Source organism: Notamacropus eugenii, chromosome 4 (genome assembly GCF_028372415.1).
Source record: "Notamacropus eugenii isolate mMacEug1 chromosome 4, mMacEug1.pri_v2, whole genome shotgun sequence".
In the NCBI taxonomy this organism is placed as follows: domain Eukaryota; kingdom Metazoa; phylum Chordata; class Mammalia; order Diprotodontia; family Macropodidae; genus Notamacropus; species Notamacropus eugenii.
The window spans coordinates 77,779,270-77,802,375 of NC_092875.1; the positions used below are offsets into that span (position 1 = coordinate 77,779,270).

A 23,106-nucleotide genomic window follows, 5' to 3' on the forward strand; every position below is an offset into this window, starting at 1 on the left:
CGCCCTCACCGCCCCCACCCTGCGTTCGCCTTCGCGAGGGTTCAAGGTCTCTTCGTCTTTGTTTTTTCTTTATTTCTTTATTTCACATACACATTAGCCATTCAATGGAGAAGCTGGAGAGAGTCAGGCAAAGATGGTGTAACAGAAGCGCAGTGACAGGGGCCAGGGCGGGAGAAGGGGCAGGGGAAAGGATGGGGAACATACGGGCTGGCTGCCTACCTGCATTCCGCTAGGACACTGAAAACCCAGAAAACAAAACAGACAGTAAACTACCCTTGTTTCTTATGTATCTCAGTGCGGAGACGGGGAAGGGAAGGGAGGGGGACCAGGCTGAAGGAGGAGCAAAGGGACAGGGGGATGCTAAGGGGAAGCACACCAAATCCATTAGTACTATATAGAGATACTCATATATACTGCGTTTCTTAGCCTAAGAAGAAACTTGTTTGACGGGACGGGCGGCTTTGCTGTCCGCGATGCTGGTGCTGTCCGGGCGCATGGATCTCCGGGGAAGGGGGCGTGAAAGGAAAGGGGGTAAAGGGCTATAGTGCGGCTGGCCCAGGCTGGCGTGGGGAGTGGTGTCCCGGGGAGCGCCCCGGGGGTGGGGTGGGCTGGAGGCCCTGGAATTCTCCATTGGGAGGGCAGGGGGACAAAGTCCTCTAGACTTTATTGCTCCTTTTGTGTGTGTGTAATTTTGTTCGGTGTAGTTCGGGTCGGACGGAGGGTCTGGATTGGGAATGGGAGTGGGGGATTCATCTGATCATCTGGTCCACTCAGCCCCTTTGGGAGCCAGAGCTCGGCGTCCGCTCCACCAGCATGGGGGAGGGGGGTGGGAGTGAGGAGAAGGCACTAGGTTGGCCGGCCAGCGCGGGGGTGGGATGGGGTTGGGGGTGTAAGGCAAATCGATTGGGTTGTGTTGCGTGTGTGTGTGTGTGTCTGTGTGTGTGTTTGTATGTAGATGTGTGTGGTGGGGTTGGGGAGGGGGGGCCGGTGTTATTTGAGTTAGCAGGTTTGGTCCTTCCCTGAAGCGTCAAACCCTTTCCACAGCCTCCGGCGGGCGCTCTGTGCGGCCGGTCTGCCAGGGGTGCTGAGTGGGGCGGGGGTCAGAGGGGGGCGCCGGGGAAGGGAAGGGGAGAGGAAACTAACCAACTTGCAGAGCGCTCCCTGGACAATGCTGGTGTGGGGCAAGTTGGCGTCTGGCTCAAAGAAAGGCGCTCGAGGGGGTGGCGTCGGTGACTGGACACTGACCTCTGCAGGGGGCGGGGACAGGGGGAGGGGCCTCTGTGTCCGGATAGGGGGAAGAGGGTGGCCCCTGGCCAGGGGCCCCCAGGAGATCCGCGCCAGCCCGGGGCAGCCGCGCCCAGCCGCCGAGCGCAAACCGCTGTCCCGTGCGTTAACATAACAAAGGGCTATGCGTGGTTCCTAACGTGCGGTATGATACTTAACTGGTTCATAAACTGACGTATAATAGAGTTGGGTGGTTTTTTTTAATGTACTTTATAATGTACAAAGCACCAGGATTTTTTTTTGATTTTTTTTTTTATTTTTAACTTTTTTCTTTTTAAAAATTTTCCTCTCGTCCTTTTCCTCTCTGATTCTGTGATGTTTAAATGTGGTTTAAATGTGGAAATCCTTCCTTCAGCCCTCCCACCGACCCCGAGAACAGACGGCGACGCAGGGCAAGCCCCGGATCAGCCTCGTCCACGCAGGCAAACGGCTTCAAGAAAGAAAAAAAGAAACAACCGAAAACGAACGAACGAACGAAAAAAAACGAAAAAAAAAAAAACAAACAAACGGAAAACCCACTTGGGCGTCGGTGCCCGCGCATGGCGGGCGGCCCGTTTCTTTAGTGTCCCCAGAGCCACGAGGACATTGCAACAAAAATAGACTTTTTTCTTCTTCTTAACAATCTCTAACATACAAAGATAGGAAAACTCTCCAATGCATTGCACTTGGTTCAATGAAAAAAAAAAAGTTCATTCCCCCGTATATATATTTTTGTGTTTTTTTTAAAAAAGGTTTTTGTGTTTTTTCTTTTTTTTTTTTCTAACAGTCCCCGCTTCCTGTCGCCACCGCCGCCTCCTGCCCTCAAACCGAAATGATGGTAATCAGGGAAACAAACGGATTCCATGCAAATCCCCACCCCCCCACCCCCCCCATTGCCGCGGCCCGCTTCTATCTTGCTCTACCATCCCTCCCGCCCCCGCCCCCCCAACCAAGACGACTCTAAGCCGAGACTGTCCTAATTTGGGGGTTCCCTGTACCCTCCCTTCACCTCAGACTGCCCCCCACCTAGGCTGGGCAAGGAGGTGAGGCACACGCAGCTGGCCTGCAGCTTTATATCTAGTGCGAGGAGGGAGCAGCTGAGGCTCCCCAAAATCCCAAGCCAGGGCCTGGCTCCGTGAAGTTAGGGACACATCCAAGACCCAGGCACGGAGGTTTGTGCGTGGCAACGATTGTCTGGGGGAGAGTCCCCAGGAAAGGGGGTGGGTAGGAGTGGAGACAGGGAGGAGGCTGGACAGGCCAGCTTTAGGCTCTCCCCTCTCCTCTCCTTGCTGCAGGTCTGACCCTGTTTTGCCGACCGAACTGGAAAATCATTGCACTTTGACCAGGCATCACCCCTGGCCCCAGCCCGGCCCCAGCCACCCCCAAGCCAGCTCCTAACACCACCCTGAGTTGGGAGAGGAGGCAGCATTTACTGGGAGGCCACAACCCCCAATTCCACCCCTCCTTTCTCCTTCCCTCTCTTTCCTGGTCCTTTTCCAAGGCTGCAGATAGGGATAGACACACACACTCCACTTTAAAATCTAAAACCCTCTTGGGGCTGAGTTTAGGAGGTGAAGGCCACCCTCAGCTTTTCTTATGGGTAGGTCTGTGGCTGCTAACTAGCTTTCCTTACCCTCTCCTCCTCCCCTCATCTTAGGGCTGTCTTAATCTCTCTTGATCATAACATCTAAGCTATTAACCAATGCAAAACCATCAACAATAGAGCCCATGGCTCCCCCCAACCCGGTGCACTGTTGGACCGAGGCTCCCAACCTGTGTTTTGTGTTTCCATAGAATGTGTGTGAGAGAGACAAGAGAAAAGAGAAGAGGAGGGAATGGAAGGGAAGGAAAGGGGAGAGGAGAGAGAAGAAAAAAGAGAGAAGAGAAATAGAGACCAAAGAGAAGCTAGGAGGGGAGTAAGGCACAGAGAAAGAAGTCACACAAAGTGAGAAGGGAGTCCAGGAGAACCTGGAGTCTGTCTACCTATGAATGTTGTGTGGGCTTTGAGTCCCCTGGCCCCTGACCCTTTGTCCTTGCCCAAGATCACACCCAGTCAAGAGAGGAGACAAAATCAATTGATTGGCTTTTGGGCCTCTCTCCTTGGTCTGAGTCCATCCCTGGGGAAGGGGGGAGGGGGGGCAGAAGGGGCAGCTTTCTAGGACATGTTGATTTCTTTTTGTTCCCAATTTGATAACAATTTCCCAACTACAACAGGAAAAAATACAGTTAAAAACTGGCTAGAGGAAAGCAGGGAAGGAAAGAGGGGGTGGAAGAGAAAAAGTAGGGGAGAGAGAGAGTAAGCTCTGGAATACTAAACGAAGTATACCACCACCCAGCCATTACCTCCAGAGGAACATACATTGAGAGCAAGTCTGTAAGCACAAAGCCTACCTAGGGTAGATGTGACTTAGCATCCCAGCCGAAAAGCTCTCAAAAGGTGGCCAGCCAGCTGTGGACCTGGGGGCTGGTGAGGCTGGCTCCTCCTCTCCTCCACTCCAGCTTCGGCCTTCACCAATCCAGCTGATGCCCTTGGTGTTAGGCCTTTTTGGCCAGCCCAGGAGAAGGCCACAGGCCAGGGCTATTAAGCCTCTCTGGTGATTTTTCCTGGGGGGTTATTTTTGGTGGGGGAAGGACTGCTGGTGTCTTGGAAGAGCTGGCTGGGTTGGAGGAAAAGTTTAGAGCATGAAAAGAGCAGGGGAGATACTTGTGGGGATGGGCTAGTTCTCCCTTTGCTCAGACACTTAGAAACTGTTTCCCCAGAGTTCATGCTCTAGTTTTGGCCTCACTCCTTCCCATCTCCTTTGGGCCCTGTCTCCAGGGGGCTGAGGGAGGAGGGAGGACAATGTAGAACAATGGGGCATCCAAGGCAACAAGAGGGAGCTTATGAAGGGGGGGCAGCTGGCTGGTCCTGTTGAGAGCATTTCAACTTGTTCCTATAGACTGTACATAATGATAAGATGACATGAAAGCTATCTTCAAGGCTGGTGACAGGTAAAAGTGACTCTGGGGAAGAGAGTACAATATTGGGCTAGGTCTATTCCAGGGTCAGGTTCTGCCCCTCTTCCAATGGGCTCCAGCTGTCTGGCACCCCCCTCTAGGACAAGTTCATATCAAAACTTAGCTCCCTCTACCCTGGTGCATAAGAATAAAAAACAAAACTTCCGTGGTTCCAGAAAGGCATCAAAGACCTTCCTGGATCCCTGGCCAAGCCTAGCTCTCTGGGGCTCTCCCTTCCCAGGCCTTCAGGTCCTGGGTGCTAGAACAATGGAAAGAAGCCTTAGAAAGCACCCAACCAAGGTCAGATCAGGATCAACTGCCCATGCTGGAGGAATGGGACCAGACTAGGAGAGGGGAAGGGGCAAGAAGGATGCTAGCCCCTTGGAGATTTCTATCAAAACACCTCACTGAAGCTAGTTCTTCCAACCCCAAGGGAGTATCAGGCCTGAGATAGGCCCTGAGGTGGCTGGGGAGGTGTGCTTTGTCATCCACCAAATAGATAACCTTGGGCAAGAAGGGCAGAACTTGGGACCCTCCTAGCCAGGTTGGTTATGCATTGGAAAACTTTTCAACTTTCACTCCATTCCCCTTGGCTTTTGCCTGGGCTGTAGCCAGGAGGCCCCAGTGAAGTGCAGGGGTGTGTGTGTGTGTGTGTGTGTGTGTGTGTGTGTGTGTGTCTGTGTGTGTGTCTGTGTGTGTGTGTGTGTGTGTGAGAGAGAGAGAGAGAGAGAGAGAGAGGGGGAAGGGATGGAAAGGTGGAGGAAGTGGACAGGGGACCGCTCCTTGTCACCCTTTTTTTGTTTGTATTTGTTTTTTAAATTTGTTTTCCCCAGTTTTCCTTTCCTCCTGGCTGCTGGTGTGTGGCTCCACCCCAGGCCCCTTCTTCTGGGTCCTGACAGCTGGGCTGGGCTCTGTGGGCGCCAGAAGGGATCCCCTGGCAGGAGAGGGTAGAGTGGATGATGACTTTTAAATTTTTGCTTTTTGGTGGGGTGGGACTAGTCGGGCTAGGCTGAGCTGAGCTGGGCTGGGCTGGGGGATTTTTCCATGTCTCAAAATCTCTTCTTCCCCCTTTTTCCTCTTCTTTCTTTTTCTTGTAGATCTCGTCAGAGGAACCAGGACTGGAGAGGGATAAGAAAGGACAAGAGAATGAAAATGTGCTGGGGCTCTAGGCCAGATGGCTTCATGACCTGACCGCCTCTGCTAGTTTGCCCTCCTCATAGGGGCCTCAGTTCCCCTCCCCTCAATCCCAGGGGGCTAGAGCAGTGATGCACCCTAGAAAAAAGTCACAAAATTGCCACTCTATCTGGACCCCCCACCCCCTTCCCAGATGGCCCCCTGCCCCCAGTGCCAGGGAGCCCAGCTGGCCTTCCTGTGGGCACTCTGCCCAGTGGGTAGGACCCCCATAGCTGGAGCTGGCACAGGCCTGGGATTTGGTCACGTTTCCAATTGTTTGGGTTTCTGTGTGAGTTCTGGGGGGGTGGGGGTGGAGAGAAAGAGGATGCCAGGCTGGGGCTTTTGTCCCTAGGGTATGTGTGTGTGTTGGTTGGGGGGGGGGGGGGGCGTGCAGCTTCTGTTCGATTTTCTCTCACTCTGTCTCCTTGGATTGAAAGCTAAAATTCCCGTCTGTACATCACAGAAGAGGCCCCACCAGCTGAAAGGTTAGGGGCATGGGGTGTGTGTTGGGAGGGGGCCTGGGTGAGGCACCACATGGCACTGATACACTCCCTGGCAGTGCCAACCCCAAGGGGAAGGGGCATGTCACAGAGCCTGTTACCATCTGCAGCCGCCTGCTTGCACAAGTGAAGCTGCTTCCTCCCCTACCCCCCACCCCATTTACACCAGGATCCTCCTCTTTCAGGACCTCTGGGAATCCATGGAATGGGTTATTCCCACTATTAGCCAGCAGGGGGCACTACATTCCCATAAAATCTTGGCTTGTGGGTTTCAGCGCCCAAGTGCAAATGGAATTATTGGTTTGTCCTTAACAGAGAACCTCCTTATCTCTCCCGCCTGCCCCCTCCCCCCCATCCCTCAACTGCACAGAGCTACAGTCCTCTCACCCTTGTATGGGAGAGGAGGCAGTAGGTGGGAAGGGATTCCACACTCTCCCATGGGTATCTTAGTCTTTTGGGTCATTTGTCTGTGGAGGGGCTGGGAGAAATAATAGCTATGAGCCAACATGAGTATCCTGGCTGGGGTCAGCTTGGCAGCTTATCCCAGCCATGGGGCTACTCTTTAGGTAGGAGAAAGATGGAAGTTCTATGCTTAATAGATGAGTAAGAATGATTAATTACAAAGTCATTCATATTTCTATGGTGCTTTAATGCTTATGTAGTTTATAAAATGCTTTCCACACTGTGAGGGAGGTAATGTTAAGTTTCCCATTTTATAGATAAGGTAGGAGAGATGGAGGGGATCAAGTAACTTGCTTAAGGACACAGAATAGCAGGCTCATGTCAAAGGACCTGAGTTCCAATTCTGCTTCTGATGATAATTACCTCTTTCAAAGATTATCCCTGGACCTGTTTCCTCAGCTGTAAAGTGGCAGAGTTCAAAGAGATGGCCTTGGAGGTCCCTTTCATCCCTAGAACTATGATTCTATGACCACACATATCTTCAGGGTCACAGACAAGTGATGAACCCAAGAGATGAACCCAAGTGCCCTGGACTCTTTCCACCAGGCTGGGTTCATAGAAGCTTTCACTGGGATTCCTGGAGGACAGGATGGGCACTGTCAGATATCTATTGTGCCAACACCAGCGCATTCTTTCAGGGAAAACTGAAAGAAACTGAGGTTGTATATTGTATATTGTCATTCTCCCCCCCCCCCCCCATTACATTGTAAATTTCTTGAGGTCAAGGACTATCTTTGTCGTCTTGTATCCCCAGCTTAGTACAGGGCCTGGCACATAGTAGGCATTTAATAAATGTTTGGTGATTAATTGATTTAAATTGACTATGAATTAGGAAGACAATCGAAGGAGAAGGGCTAATAGTCCTGAGGGTACTGAACCCAGAGAGGAGTTCCTCATGTTGAGAAGCAAGATGAGGGATGAATGGGCCTGACTAGGACCCCTTTTATTGCTAAGATCAAAGAATCCAAGAGTAGAAAGGATCTTCAGGGCTGGAGATCATCTAGGGTCCCCAACCCCACCCCATTTCACAACTAAAGACCAAAGCACAAAGGAAGAAAGTGACTTGTCACACAGGTAGTAAGTGGCAGGTCCTCTGATACCATGAAGAGAAAGCCATTGTGCTTTCAGTTTTAGGACACTGCTCACCCTCACCTGATGATATATGGGTTCAAGTCCTATTTCAGCACTGTTTCCAGTCTTGATTCCCTCTGAGGTCCCAAAGACAAGCATCTTTCTAGATTTAGGTCACAGGGACCAAATGACTAGCCCCAATTGGAGACAAAGAAGGCAGTACTTTAGCAGGCAGATGCCAGTTAAGGAAATGCATCTCTGCAAAGGGCCAATAGGCCAAGGTCTCCAGAGGTGTGTGATTAGATGGCTTTTCCTATGCTGAGTACACAGCTGAACGGATGGAGGAATAGCCTTATCCAGGAGGGAGGGAGGAAGGATTCAGTCTCAAAGCCAGGGATTGAGTGGTGGGCATTTAATAGGTAGCTCAGGTAGGGGGTCTGGCCCCTCCCCCAGGGGACTGGAATCTGAGGGCCTAAATGGAAGCTCTTCTTGCACACTCCCCCAACTGATTAAAACATGGGAAAGAGAGCAAATTGTTGGAATTCTCTTTTCTTTCCTCACGCTTTTGTTCTCTCTCCATCTGGTGCTCTGGGGGATCAGCTAAAGTCACTGGTTACTGTGGTAACAGGACCCCCCCATCTTTAACCAGCAGAGCCCAGACCCCAAGCCCAAGGGACTTACAGTTTGTACTGCTCTCTTGTCCCCTCCCCAAACACAGACACCTACTTGCCAGCACCCCTGCCCTATGTGAATATTTAAGGAGGAAACTTTCCCAAACTTCCCAGAACTTTGACTTAGCTACAAGAACACTGAGTCCAGATAACTAGCAGGGGAGAATTGGGGGTAGGGGTGGGATACAATGGCAGCCATCCCTGGAGTGCTGTCAGAGCAGTCCAGGCTCCAGGGCTCTGGGCAGGCAGGAAGGGGATCCACTCAGCAGTCCTCTGTTTCTGCCTAGTCCAGAGCTATGTGGAAACCCAACTGGCCTCTCTTCCTTTGCCCGCCCTCCTTCTCTCTCTCTCTCTCTCTCTCTCTCTCTCTCTCTCTCTCTCTCTCTCTCTCTCTCTCTCTCTCTCTCTCTCCTCCCCCCCTCTCCCAGTACTCTGCCAGCAGGGCTCTCTCGGCCTCCCTGGCACAGAGCTGAGGGGGCTGGCTCCAGCCCCTGCTCAGGGCCATTGTTTTTCTTCTCAACACCCCCAAGTTCAAGTTCATCTGGGTGTTACATCATGTCTGGTTGCTCTGGGAAACCAGACGGGTCAGACGTGACTCCGGGGAGAGGGGGTGGGAGGCAGGGAGGGGGGTTTGAAGCTCCCCTCCCCTCCTTGCCGCTAGGGAGCTCTGAAGTTCTGAAGTTTGACAAAGTTGTTTCTTTTTGCCTTTTTTTCTTTTTTTTTTGAGGGAGGGAAGGGGGGGTGGCCCAAACCACACAAAATTTAAACTAACTTTCTCTGGATGCAGGCCTGGCGGCAAAGACACTGAGCTTGAACAGAAAGAGGCCTGGCCTCTATTCTTCACCCACTCTCTTTTTTTTCCTCCCTTTGGATTCTACTGTTCTGTTTCACAAGGCTCAGAAGGAAGGGTAGACGAGTCTTATGGGGGGGGGTGGAGCTTCAATAGACTTGACTGTGTCAAAGTCAAGAGGAGATTGGGCTGTGTGTAGCAGCAGTGTGTTGTGTGTGTGTGTGTGTGTGTGTGTGTGTGTGTTGTGCATGGAGGGGGGGTCGGAAATCCTTGAAGTGAAGGACAGGGGCATGAGAGGGGGGTTGAGGTTGGTCCTCATTATGCCAAGGGCCTTTCTCAAACTCCATCCCATCTGAGCGTCCATGGAAGACTGGAGAGACTCAGTGTATGAGTGTTTGCGTGCTTTTTTTTGGGGTGGGGGGAGACACCTTAATAGAACTCAGCTGAGAGACAAGGGAAGGGGGCTGTTATCCTGAGATGGGTAGGCTGGAGCCCACCCAGGCTTGCTCTGTCCCAGCCTACAGGGCATGCGATAAAGGCCGATAAGCTCTGAAAGTGGGGAGGGTCCTGAACCTCCGCTCTCCAGCCTACAGCTGAGCCAACTAGTGGGATAGAGTCAAGGGGTGTAATACCCTATTCCTCCCCTAAGACCTTGAAGTTCAGATTTTCATGGCCTTCCCAGCCTTCCCCATCCAGTCAGCCCAACCCCAGCACTGTGGCCTTGGCTGCCTTCCCCCAGGGCCTGGGCTGCCAGGGCTAATTAGCCAATTAGCTGATTAGCCTGTGAGCCTGGGGGCTGCCTGGGGAGTGAGGCAAACTCAGCCAGGAGGAGGGAAACCCTGGGCCCAGGCTCTGGTTCTGCCTTCTTCCTGCCCACAGACCCCCTGCTCCTGATAGAGCAGGAAAGACTGAGCAAGAGCTCACACTCCGTTTTCCTAGAGGAGTCCCATCCTCACTCCGCTTCCCAGTCACAGGCTCAAGGACAATAGGATTATAACTAGAGCGTACCTTAGAGGTCATGGAGCTCAGCACCCAGCCACCCCCAACACACACAGATAAGACACCTGGGGTCCAGAGGGCCAATTGGAACCAAAGCCCTCTGCCTCCTAAGGCAGCACATTTTGGACTCCACTGACTGGTTCCCGGGCCTCATAGATGCACAGGGGCTGACGGGCAGAGCCCTCCTACCTGAGACTGCTGTGGGATGTTTAGAAAGTTGCCGTCCCGGGGTCCGATGCTGACAAACCGGTTGGCAGAGGAGGCGCCTGTCGTTGAGAATGCTGCGGGGAAGGGAAGGAAGGGAGAAAGGGAGAGACTTGATAAGTTCAAGTTGGCCCTGTCCCCCCTACCCGGACACTGCCCTCGAGGGCTGCTGAGAGAGAGAGAGAGAGGCTTGGTTAGGAAGTGTTATCACCCCATCCCTTCCAGGTAGGCACTGCCCATAGGGGCCACCTTAGAAGGGGAGGATGTCCTCTGGGCCTCCTCCTGCCCAGATCTCTCATACACACACACACACACACACACACACACACACACACATACACACACACACACACACACACACACACACACACTCGGTCTCTCTCTTCACACAGATGTGCATTTATACCCATACTGCGTACTGTAACAGAACACAGCCACACTTCTACTTCTTCCCTCCCCACCCCACTTTCAAGCCCCAGATCACACTTCTCCTGAGGGCCCCAGAGGAGGAGGTGGAGGGGCCTTGGAACACCAGCTCCTTCCCTAGAAGCTCTGATGTTATCCCTGTTCCTGCCTCACCCACCAGATGGGCACTAGGGGAAGGCACTATGCCTAGGGAGCTCAGGTGTTCCTCTAGGCCCACAAACAGCTCCTTTCACTGTGATAGACACTGTGCTGGCAAAAGGCTTTAGGGCAGCATGAGGCAGGAGGGATGATTCCCTTGGCATAGACAGGCTGTGGTCACTTCCCAGCCTGTTCTGCACCAGGAGCTAGCGAGAGAATCTTTGGTCCGACCCAAAAAGGAGACTGTATTCTTTAGGGTTAGTCCAGGACTACTCCTCTTTCCATTCTGGGCAGTTCTGGGCAATGTCAGGCAAAGCCAAGCTGGAAGCTCAGATTTGGGTCCAGCAAAGGTATGAAAAGAGTCTGACCAGGAGGCTCAGTTCAGCCCAAGCTCACTACCCCTCCAGCTCATGTGGACTCTTCCTCTCCCAGGAGGGACTGAGTTTAATACTATGGTATTCTCTAGATTCATGAATCAATCAGGCCACACGGTCCTGAACTCTTCGGGACCTGAGACTGAGGGCCACTATCACAAGGGCTCATGATTAGACAATACTATTGGGGAGCAGGGGATGGGGAAGGAAGAGGGAGGGCCATGTGGATATGAGGTGCTGAAACTTAGGTCAGTTTTTGCCTACTGTCTCTCCAGAAGGGCAAAGAGAAAAATGTGCTTAGGCTTGGGCCACTGGGATTGGGATCCCCCACCTGCTTTCCACCTCTGGGCCTGAGTTGGGTCCTTACCAGACACACACCAGAGACCACATGCTCACCACTCTTCTCCATCTCTCTCCAGTAGAGACCCCTGCCCTGATAATTCAGGGTGTACCTTTTCCCACCCTTCTCCCAAGGACTGAGCCTGCATGTTGGATGGTGAATGGAAACGAGGGGAAAACATGATGGAGAACCAAAGAACCAAAACCATGAAAGAAGAAGAGAGAGACATAAAAAAGGCCAACAAGCCAGTGAAAAACATGGAGAAATGAGCCTGCCTCTGCCCCACCACAGGCTGGAGTCTACAGGAAACCGAGAGCCTTGGAGCCGAGGCTCCCGGCTGGCCTTGCACACTGTCAGTCTGCTGCACGTGCCCTCCCTCCTTCTTTCCACAGGCACCACAGCCCCATCTCTATCTCCCTCAAATCTCCTTCCCTGCCTCTGGGCCAGACGTGCCCTCTATGCCTTCTGAGTTGGTTAGACTTCTCTCTTCCCTTTGCCAAAACTTTTTGTTGCTTCGGAAACTTCAGGGAGGGGAGGGGAGTGAGACTCAGGGCTCCCTGCCCCTACCTCGGGATGGGAGGATGGGGGTTGGGAGCTGAAGGGGAGGTGGAGGGGAGAAAAAATAAGAGGAACAACAATGAGAAACCAAATGTAAAACTGAAGGAGTGAGGGTGCGAGGAGACGAAGGTACTGCATCTTTAAAGGCCTTGCGGAATGAAGAGGGAGGTAAAGAGGGAATGGCGGTAAGGTGATGGGGACAGGATTGCCTGGAGACTGGGTTTTGTTTCGAGTTGGGGTTTTGGTTTTTTTTGTTTTTGCTTGGTTTTCGTGGTGGGTTTTTGGGTTTTGTTTTAGGGTTGCATGGGCAGGGGGTGGTAAGAACAAGGAGACAAAAAGAAAAAAAAACAGCAATCACGCATGAGGATGGGATGGCTGCACCCGCCCCCCATTCCCTCCCGCCAGCTCCCCTTGGCCCAGCCCCGCCCTGGCCCGTGCCCCCTCCCGCCCCCCGGAGGGGCCCGGAGCAGCAGGCAGTGGGGAGTCTGGTGGGGGTGCTGGCTGGGTGGAGGCCACGCTTGGTCTGGGGCTCTGTGCTGTGTCCTGGAGCTCTCAGGCGGGTAATTTGGCTGGTGCTGGTGGGCCAGGGACTTTTGGTTTCGTTTTGGTTTTTCATCGTCCACTTACAGGGTGATGTAGGAGTCAAGGCGGCGCCGTCTGGGGTAGTGCTGGTGGATTTGGTATCAGGCATAGGAAGGGGCACAGGTCTGGCCACTGGAGGCGGCGGTGGTAGCAAAAATGACCCCGGGACTTTGCCCTGGCCACTACCGTTAGGCTGCGAACAACATAAATAGAGTGACGTATGAACGCACATCACATGGCACACAGACACACGCTCCCTGAGCTGGGGCTGGTCGCTCCCTTAGGAGGCGCAGCCTCGCTGACTGGAGCACTGGCTCCCTGGTTAAAGATGCAGTATTTGGCTCCTCCGTGGGGCAGGGGCTGGGCTGGGCGGGGTGGGGTGGGGGGAGTTTGTCATTTTGGTCTCTCAGATGTTGCTCCTTTTTTTTCCTCTTTTAAGTTTGGGGGTTCAGTTGGGTTATTGGTCATTCTTGGTTGGGAAAATGTTTTAATTAGGAAATTTTCAAAATGCATGTTTTGATATATTGTGTAAAAAGCAGTAAATGAAGCTGCACCAGGGTAAATACATGGCTCCTGCACACTGTCTCCTGTGAAGAGAAAAGACGGCGTTGTGTTGTGCACCCTCCACAACTCACCCTCACCCCCGAGTCCCTCCCCATTAGGCTTCTCTGGCCAGGCTGGATCCGGGCCTGTTGGAAAGAGGGCAGAGTGACCTCCATGCCTGTGGCCCTCAACAGATGTCCACATTAAGTCGAAATTCCCAAGAAGAGAGAACTCTGTCAGCTCCTTGTCCCCACCCCACAGCATGTGAAGTCGTCTAGATAACAGTATACCTACATGCACTCGTAGAGATAATTTTGTCTTTTATCCTTAAACATTGACCGGAAAAAAGAATCCATACATTTCAGTTCCAGGGTCTAAAGCCTCCAAATCAAGTACTTCCTTCCATCTACAGACACACCCTGACTTGCTCTATCCAGAGAAATGCTGAAGAACACTCAGAACCATCTCCTCTCCACTTCACCCCCATCTTTCCTTCTGGTAACAGGACTATCAGCTTCAGTCAGCATTTCCTCCCATAAACAGCTATTCAAATCCATGCCCCTCTTCTTCCTCCTAGAATGTAGTGAGGCAAGGGTGATGTTCGGGTTCTCTCATCGTTAATCCTCTCCGACAGCTTGATGTCCTGCTAGCTTTTCCAATTCCAGCACTTCCGACACTGTTAACTCCCGTTCAGACTGTGGCTAAGGGAGATTTGGCATTTGGAGGGATGTTCTTAGGTTTTTCATTCCCCACCCACCTCAACCAGCACAGTGTGGCTCTATGTACAGGTGAAGGACCCTGGATATTTCAGAATGGCTCATACAACTCAACTGTGCCTATCCATCCCAGGGTGACAATTGCCAAGCAGCAGTCTTTGATGGATGTAACCAATTCATACTCTCTATTTCACTCTCCAAGTGGAGAACATTGCTAGGAAGTCCTGGACCTGAGCCCCACTGCATGAGTGACCATCGTTTCCGAAGTCTGCCTCTCCCACTAATTCCCCAGTTCCCCAGGCAAACAGAAAAGGCCAGAGAGGAAAAGCTTTTAAATGTGAAGGGACAAACACGGAACAGATTACAAATGTTCCTGAGATACACCATTCACTGCTTTGCCTTTTCTCCCCAGTCTTGTCCCATTGTGGTAAGAGAATGATCATATCAATACTAATAACTCACATTTTTATAGAGCTTTAAGCACTTAAGAGAGGCCTGACAGCCACAGGCCAGTCTGGTTCTTCCTCAGAACTGCCTTAATCAGGGCCTAATTCACAGGGACTGGATCCAAGAGCTTCACAGGAATCAGCTGAGTGGTCCCAAGTACATTTGGGAAGGATACGCATAACATTTGTTCCTTCCTATTCCTCCAACATATTTGTCCAATATGGGACTCTGCACACAGCAGGTGCTTAATAAATGTGTGGTGAATTGTCATATAGGATTTCATAGGATATTACAGCTGGAAGGGAATTTTAGGATCATTTACTATCTCTATAAAACAACTGACAATTCTGAATCCCATTGACCTGAGCCTGGCATCAGAGCTCCATTGTTTAAAAATATCCAAATTTTAAAAATAATTTTCAATTGGTTCTTTCACTCTTCTAGAATCACAAACTATGAGAGTTCATCCTATCCAAGCTTATCCAATCTTTATTTTATAGGTGGGAAAATAAAAATTGAGAAAGCAGGAGGGAATTGCCCAAGGTCCAATCACTAGTAAAAGCCTTCTGACTCCAAGTCCAATACTCTTTCCACTGAGCTCTGCTTTGTCAGTCTGGCCACAATAAGCGTCTTTGGTAAATATGGAAGATTTTCTAGAAACCAGCACAACCAGTTCTTTTTCTCTCAATTACTTCTTTTTTCACTTCAGTTTGAAAGAGGTTTTAAAGGGAGAGAGGAGGAGTTTTCCTAAGGCCTCTTCTGAGAGTTCTTCCAGATTGCATTTTCATTTCACCTTGGGCTTTCTCCATTTGGGCCTTATGATCCAGGGCTTATACTGAGCTCTCTCCCTCCCTTAGGTCCGCCCTTGGCCTTGGGCCTTTCACCCATCTCCAACTTGACTGGTTTCAATCTTATAATAACCCTAACAGAACATCGTTTTCGCTGGGGAGCCTTTGGATACCCTGCCACAGCTGCCTTCAGAGGTTCTTGCAGACTCCAAGCAGTGAGACTTCTTCCTCTTCCTCCTTTTCCCCCAAGCCCTGAAAAAGTGAGGCCACCCTTACCCACTGAATCTCAAGGTCATCCCCCAGCCTAGCTAGGCTGCTCCAGCACAGGTGTTATGTCTATCTGAATCCTTGTGTCTTCTACCCGACCATGCTTGTCATTGTCAGGACAGGACACTGACTCTGCTGAAGGGAAAAGAATCCTCTACCCCCAAGATAGCAGAAGCTTTCAATTCAAGATGGGACTGATTAGCAACAATCAACACAGAGTAAAAATGATTAAGGTAAAGGCCATTTGCATGGTGTCCCCATACCTAAGTTCAGTCTACTGGGTTAGACCTTCTTAATGGGTCATTCTGGTCTAAGGAACCTAGAAAAGTCAAGCTAGTCCTATAAATGACATAGGGAGATGAGGAGGGACTAAATAGACCCTCCAGAGCCTCACAAGCTGCCTTGAAGTCAATCTACTGTCAAAGCTTCCTTGTGCTAGGATAGGTTTCAGCAGGCCCAAACTTAAGTCCTGGAGTCTATTCCGGTCAGTCCTAGGACTAGGTGTCCTACATGTCCACAACAGCCTCCAGTGATGAGAAAGCAAGGTTTCCTATTTTTTGGGAGTCACTTTTCTGGCTCTGGGTTCCTCTGGGACTGGGAGGGAGGCTGGTTGGCACCCTATGACCCATAGTCCAAACAAATGCTGGCAGAAAGCACTAGAAACTATCAGGATTATCTGAACTCTTCCCCTCTAGACACCTGTACTTTTGGGGGCTGATAGAGGTCAAGGTGAATGAAGAATGGGAGGAAAGCCAGTGCCAAGAAGTGAGCTACACAGTCAGTAGCAGACACCCTCACAGGATAGGAAGAGAAGAGGGGGGAAGTAAAGAGGTCATAAGAAAGAAAGAAAGATGGAAAGAGAGGGAGGAGGCACCTAGATACTGAAGAGTCAAGAGGGGAGGAGGTAGAGAGTGGCCTAGGCATTGAGTATTAACAATGACCTTCGCTGCCCATCCTCCCAAACCTGGGAGAAAACTAGGGGTAAGCTCTGTGAAAAGAGAGATGGCTGAGTTCTAAAACCTCTGCCTACCACATGTTTGTACTGGAGCACCATTCTGAGGTACTTTGGGGCAACCTAGTAGATATTTCTGAACCTGAAGCCTCCTGGATCCCTCTTTCCCTTATTTAGATTCCATGCCCCAAATGGGGCCAATTCTCTACTCTGTGGATGCTTCAGTTGACAAAGATTGGGTTGCAATGGAGAGGTAGAAAAGAAAGAGTATAGTTTAAAGGCTATGCCTCCCACAAAAAAGAACTCTCTTCTCCCTAGCACGACACCATCCAGCTGCGGCTCTAGCATCTGGCTCAGTGGTTTAGAAACCACTATTTTCCGATTTCCCCAATGTTCCAGTTAAGAAGTAAGGCTATGACTCCATAGAGGAGCCTACTATGCAAGGAGCTCCTTTGGAAGAAGACCCCTTTGTTGGGTCAGGTTGTCCCAAAGTCCTAATCCTTTATAGCTGGACCTGGGCACTAAATGATATATCCAAGAAAACAGGGCTAGATTTCAAATACTTCCTCTCCCTGTCTTGTTCCCCTGAGCCAGGCTTAAGAATACATTTGGCTCCTTGATGATCTGCCTCTAAGTGAATCTTGGGGTTTACAAGTGTCTCTGTTGGCTCCAAGAGACAAGAAGATAGACAGACGGACGGACGGACGGACGGACAGACAGACGGACAACAGACAGACAGAAAGACGGGAGGGATGAGATTGCAACCCAGGCTTTCTGGGGCTCCCTCGAAGCTCACCTGCCCTGTGGCCTGGCCTGTGCCATCCGAGCACACGAACTGCACAAACTCCTTCAGTGAGTCCTGGCCATGGTGGTGGTGGTAGCGGATGGTCGGGTGGGTGAAGTAAGGGCTCGACTGCTGGATGATGGAGGTCGAAGGAAAATGCAGAGCAGAGGCTGTCGCCCGGGGGCTCCCTGTAGGTACCACGGGAAGAGAAGTCATGGATAGAAAAAAGCATATGGTGGGGCTGAAGGGATAGGGGTAAGATAACAGGGAAGAAGGATAAAGATCCTAGGGATGAGAATGGGGGTCAGGAACTCATGTGAGAACTGAAGGTTTGGGGGCTAGGAGGCTGATAAAATGGTTTGCTGCTGCTACACTGAACTCTATACCCATTTCTCCAGATCTATGCTCATTATCGTTGAGATATATATATATATACAGGTATATACACATATATATTTACATATATGTGGACACAACCGTGCAGCCACAAAAAAATACCTAGCCTTTCTCCTTGCAGTCCCATCTCACACAAGACACTCCACTAGTTCAAAGATCTCTGATTTAGGAGAGGTGGGTAGTCAGACCTCCCACTAACACACAGTGCAGCCCCTTTACAATTTCATAGATGGTCCCTGAGAGTCCCCATGGGTGAACAATTCATCGCCCAATTGAGGCAAGCCAGCCTTGCCTAGCTGACAGCCTCAGACAACAAACACAGGTCATCCCTGCCCCTGTCTTCAAAGCCTTTCAAGCATGACAGGGCCTCCTGCAGCTAGGGCTCCCCAGCCCTAATGCTCCCCACCTCCATGCCCCAATGAGGCACTTGGTAGGAGAGAATAAGAGTTTATCAAGTGCCCATATATGCTAGGTACTGTGTTGAGGGCTTTGTAAAGATCTCATTTGATCAGGAAATAATGGATGCTGCCCAAGAGTCAACTACATTCCCCCATCCCCAGATACACAGCCACACATACATAATATTTCTACACCTCATGGGCACATTCTCATCTCAGAGGCATACATACATATGCTTCAGCCCTCCTTCACAGACACAAGCACATACTGCTGCAATGAGTGAACACAAAGGCACACTCCTCACAGATGTGAACACAAATGCGGAGCTCTCACTGGCATAAGCACACACTTTGCAGACACAAGTTCAGGCGCACACATAATTACCACATGCACACGCACACGCACGCGCACACACATGCATACACAAGCACACCCAATCTTCCCTGATCCCCCACCCCACCTTAGTCTTTCCCTGCTTCCATTTCTCCCTTCCCCTTCCCCCTCCCCCTCCCCGTCTGTTTCCAATCAACTAGCTTTTGCTCTCAGTTTCATGAGGGGGCAAAGGAGATTTGGCTTCTCTCTGGAGTTCATAAAAGCAGAGTCTGGAGCCCAAGATGATGGGGAGGGGGCTGCCTACAGCCCCCTCCCCCCAGACACATTCTCTCCTTCCCTCCGCAAGTCTGAGTGCTGCCTTTCCTGGATTCTCCTGCCTCTGGGCTCCTGGCCAGGGGGCCCTGAACCCTCAAGTGGGAGTTACAAGGAACTAAGTTCCCCATCCTTTCTGCTGTTCCTTCCCCCTGCTCTTCAGAAGGGACCAGAAGCTTGGACTGGGCTTGCATCTAAGAAAAAACTGAAGGCTTTGCTGGTCCCCAAGAGATGTCTCCAGAGTCTAGGTAGAAGGCTGTTGGTTCATGAGAGCAGTGAGAATTGAAAAGGCAACTATGAACCCTCTGCTACCCTTGACCTCCTGCCAGGCGGCACTCTCTTCAAAAACAGCCCATTAGCCCCAGTCACTGATGGTCCCTTTCCCAGGGCTTGTCCATTAGAGTGAGAAAAAAATGATTATAGGTTCATAGTACTTAGTAGTTCATAGTAGGTTCATAAGAGATCACTTAGTCCAATCCCTTTAATTTACAGATGAGAGAACTGAGGTCCAGAGATGGAAGTGACTTGCCCAAGTCAGTGACAGCAGCAGAACTGGCATGGTTTAGGCTAGTGGAGCAGTGTTCACTCATAGGACTGAGAGAGCTGGCCTGGGGGCAGCGTCCCCTGCACTAAGAGCATTCCCCTCACCTTCATACACAGCATATATGCACACTGCCTCCTTAAGATGACTCTGAGGAGCTTGGGCCTCAGTCAGGACATGAGAGGATAAAGAAGGGAAGAGGGAAGGAGTCATAGGAAACGAAGCCCTGCCCATTCCAAACATAACCAGAAGACTCCTCCTCAGACATGAGAGAAGAAGGGGACCTCTGGGGAATAAACCTAGATCCAAAGCAATTGTCCCCTTGCCCTCAGGACCATGCTCAGCCTCTCATGACCCTGGAACCTCCAGGCGTAGGTCAGTGGAAAGTGGAGAAGGGGACCTTATTGAATGCCCAGCCCTGCCTCACTAAGAGCCTTAACCTTTTGCCACTCTGGGAGGGAAAGGGTTGTGGTGGGGGCAGGGAACAGGGAAATCTAGTAGGTCTCATCTAGCAGGCAAGAAGATGATGCCCTACACCTTCCCTTCCTTGCTGACTTGATCTGCCCGAGTCAAAGAGAAAGGGAGAAGGAGGAAAGGATTTCACTTCCAGTTTGAACTGTTCCACTGACCCCCTCAGAGGGTTGGGGGAATGAGAGTTGGTGGGGCCACTGCTATTTAAAGGCTGCTTCCCATATCCCTCCCCCCAGCCTCCCCAGACCCCTTGCCCTGCCCTGGCCTACTCAAAAAGCTGGGAGGTGAGGAAAGATGCCACTCCCAGTCTGGGACTGCCCCCATGCCATGCCCTGCTGCCCTGGCCTGGCCTACTCAGAGAGCCGGGGCGGAGGGGAGGAGGGAGGAGAGGGAGCACGCCCCTGCCAGTTTGGGGCTATCCCCCATACCCCTCCCACCGGCCGCCCCCTCTTCCCCCCCTTCCCCAACCTCGGTTCTCACCTGGTCTCACTCCAGCTAGCACGGGCAGCGGGTGGTGGGTGAAAGCCATGCGCGGGGAGCTGGTCTGAGAGGAGAGGGCACTGCAGAAGTCCAGCTTTCCTGACTTCTTTAGAGAAGCCGGGCCTGGGGGGGAGGAACCAGCAACATAGGGTGGGTTTAGCAGAGGCCTGGGGGCAAGGTGGGGGTGAGAGGGGGTGCAGTGAAGCATGAGAAAGATGGGCAAGCCCAGCAGCTCCCTCCTCCTGATTCCTACCCAAACCCAAGGTCTTTGTTAATGCCCTGCTTCCCCCTACCCTTTCTGTCTCCTGCTTTCTTTTCCCTGCCTGTAAGACAACAGTAAGGGCACTCCACACACCAATTTATGTGTGCCATGGGGGCATTGGGAAAGAGGCAAGTAGAATGGTGCCCACTTTTGCCCCCTTGGCAAGCCTCTGCCCAGACTGTGGAAGCTATAAAGGAGGGTTTAGGACTTTTCTACTCCAAGACCCGTAAAAGAAACATGCAGGAGAACCTCCAGGAGCCAAGGCAAAAATCTCACAGGGTTGGCAGGGAGATGAAGGGTTGTGAGCAGGTCTTGGAGTGAGGGAAGAAACCAGAGTAGGAGCCACAGGAACAAGACAGCCAGGGGATGGTTCACTATGTTTCTCCCCCACCCAATTCGCTTCCCCCGTGTTTTCCATTCTTGTCTTCTTCCTACTATCTCCCTCCTGGATAGATAACCCTGGGCATGATGGCAGCCTTGGTCTACCATGCCAACTGAACTACCTAGAGACCTGGAGAGAGGGTGAGGAATCAAGGAAACCCCCAAAGCAGATGTCTGTCTTTGTTCTTATTGAGCATGGACGAAGGAAAGGGAGTACACAGTGGTCTCAAGGCCATGATTCCTCAAGGAAGGGTAGGATTTGGGCTTAGAGGGTACCCTGGGCAAGGTTTCAAATAACAACAGCAAAAACGCCACCAGCATCAAGGACAAGAACAGTTAACATTTAACTGTCACACCCTCTCCCCGATGACCAGATAAGGCTGGAGCAAAGCTTGTCCAAACTACTTCCCTCAGGAATGGGACATGGTTGGAGGAAAGAGATGAATGGCTGGGTCACACTGGGAACTGATTATTCATTCTCCTGAGGTGTCATCATTAGGTTCTGGGTCTGCCACCCAGCTGAAAATGAGGATGCAGAGAGAGAAAGAGAGAGAGCCTCATGGCTGTCCCCAATTCAGAAAAGCTCTGGGCTTGGCAATTACAGATGTCCCTGGGTTTAGCTGGTGCAGTGTCTGAAGAGAGCCAGGTTAGAGCAGGTGCTACTCTGCATGGCTTGGGGGCAGTGCCTTCCCCCTTGGCAGGAAGGACTCTTGCACTGGTGACAAGGGGCACAGGAGGCAGGAGGTGAGTTTAGAGGTGCCAGGGTTGGGAATGGGAGAAAAGAGGTGCCAAAGGCTCTAGGGCTGACTTCTTCAGGGGACAGCCAAACTGAAGGGGTGTGAGAGTCATCCAGACTGCAAAGAGGAGGTGGGGTAGGGGGTGGGAGGAGGAGAGAATGGAAGGGAAAGGGAGGAGGAGAGCTCCCAGTCACCAGCAGAAGTGTTATCCGGCGGCAGCTGTGTGCCACCTGATAGCTGGCATGACAGTGGGGGTGGGGGAGCTCCCGCCAGCTGTGCACAGCTGTCCCCACTGCCACACAGCACCTCCCCAGCTGTTCCTGGTCCTGCAGCTGGGCTGCTTAATTGGCGATTTGTCGGCAGCACAGGGAACAGCATGAGCAGAGTCGTTGAGGGAGAAAGGGGGGGAGGGCCTCAGGAGCTGAGGGCGAGAAGGCAGGCGTCCACAGAAGCGGGGGCCACAGGAGGATGGGGGATACCGGCATCAGTCCTAAACACCGCACACCAAGAGGAACTGGGGGGGGGAGCAGAAATCTCCTCGAGAAGAGCCCAGCAGAAGGGGCCCTCACTCCTCACTACTTCATAGTCCAATGCCAACCTCATGGTACTGTCACTAGGGCACCACGACCCTATGCCCCCTCCCCATGAGACAATTTCTATAGCCTAGAGAAGAACAGCTGCCTGGTGAGCCCCGCTGCCCTTAGTGCTGTTTTCATGCTCATTCACTGGCACTGGGGCATGGGAGCCTTCTTTCCTACCCTCTAGCTTGGCCAGCCCATTCTCTACAATTACTTTCCCACTTCTTTGGTCTCGTTTGTCCCTTCATTCTCCCTCCCACCAACTCTCTGAAGACAAGAATCCAGAACCCCTGCTTTGGCTAGCCTAGTCCACAAAAGGCCCCAGGAAACACTCCAGAGCAGCAGCTGTCTCCTACAGGGCAAATTTTAGGACAAGCCTGAGGATCTTAAAGCCTGTGGACATAAAGATAAGCACTTATCTTCCCATTCTGGGGAGCAAAGAACCATACAAAACGGAGACGCAAAGCTAGCTGGCGTTTGGGGGGCAAAGAGGCAAGAATGAAAGCCAAAGCAAGAAAACATCCAGAAAAGCACCCAACTTTCCTTTCCCCATCCACTAAATCCTTTTCAAAAGGAGGGAGACCCCAACCCAGTCTAGGCCAGCCCAGACTAGTTCACAGAGCTTATACTGCACCAATTCCTTGCTTTGAAAGCTGTATAAAAGGCAGACAATATTCCAAGGCAACAGGGCTTTCCATCAAGTAAGTAGGGTCCCTAACTTGCCCTGTATGCAAAAACAGACACCACTCAGAGGCCTGACTGTTCCCATGCCCTTACCCATGTACGCACCCAGGGATCCCTATTTATGGGCCCAGCCATTTAGGGGTTGTACATCCACACAAGGACATTCACACCTACACCCATGTACCTATATCTATGATTAAAATATTGTGCAACTATTCTCTTTCCATCTACAAATGGTCACCATGTGACCATGCTCATCTGCCCTGCCCATAAGCATTGAGATAAGGTACCATTCTATTCACAAGCCCACAAGCTACATGTCCAGCCAGGCATCGGGCATGTAATCTCCTTACAAGATACATATATGTCCACACAATGCAGTCTAACCAAGTAGCATGCCAACATCCTCCTCATGTATGCACCCACACTCACATTTATGTATTGAGGCATTCTAAATATGTACTCTTTACACACTGCCCCAGTTTTT

The 23,106-nt window shown here is 51.5% G+C and overlaps 1 protein-coding gene across 7 annotated transcripts in view; it reads right to left on the bottom strand.

Annotated features, from left to right (window-relative positions):
- Positions 1-57: 57 nt before the first annotated feature.
- The window catches only part of NFIX (nuclear factor I X), a 115,032-nt gene continuing 91,983 nt past the window's right edge, over positions 58-23,106 (bottom strand). For 2 of the 7 annotated variants that reach the window (XM_072602178.1, XM_072602179.1), the window contains exons 7-11: positions 19,978-20,100; positions 17,058-17,233; positions 12,594-12,741; positions 10,116-10,207; positions 58-5,378 (exon numbers count right to left, since the gene is read on the bottom strand). In XM_072602178.1, coding sequence (XP_072458279.1) covers positions 5,364-5,378; positions 10,116-10,207; positions 12,594-12,741; positions 17,058-17,233; positions 19,978-20,100 — 554 coding nt within the window. In that variant the 3' untranslated portion in view covers positions 58-5,363. Of the gene's footprint in view, positions 5,379-10,115; positions 10,208-12,593; positions 12,742-14,749; positions 15,295-17,057; positions 17,234-19,977; positions 20,101-23,106 lie in introns of those variants that run through there. The other 5 variants (XM_072602183.1, XM_072602182.1, XM_072602180.1 and 2 more) reach the window with 4 other exon arrangements.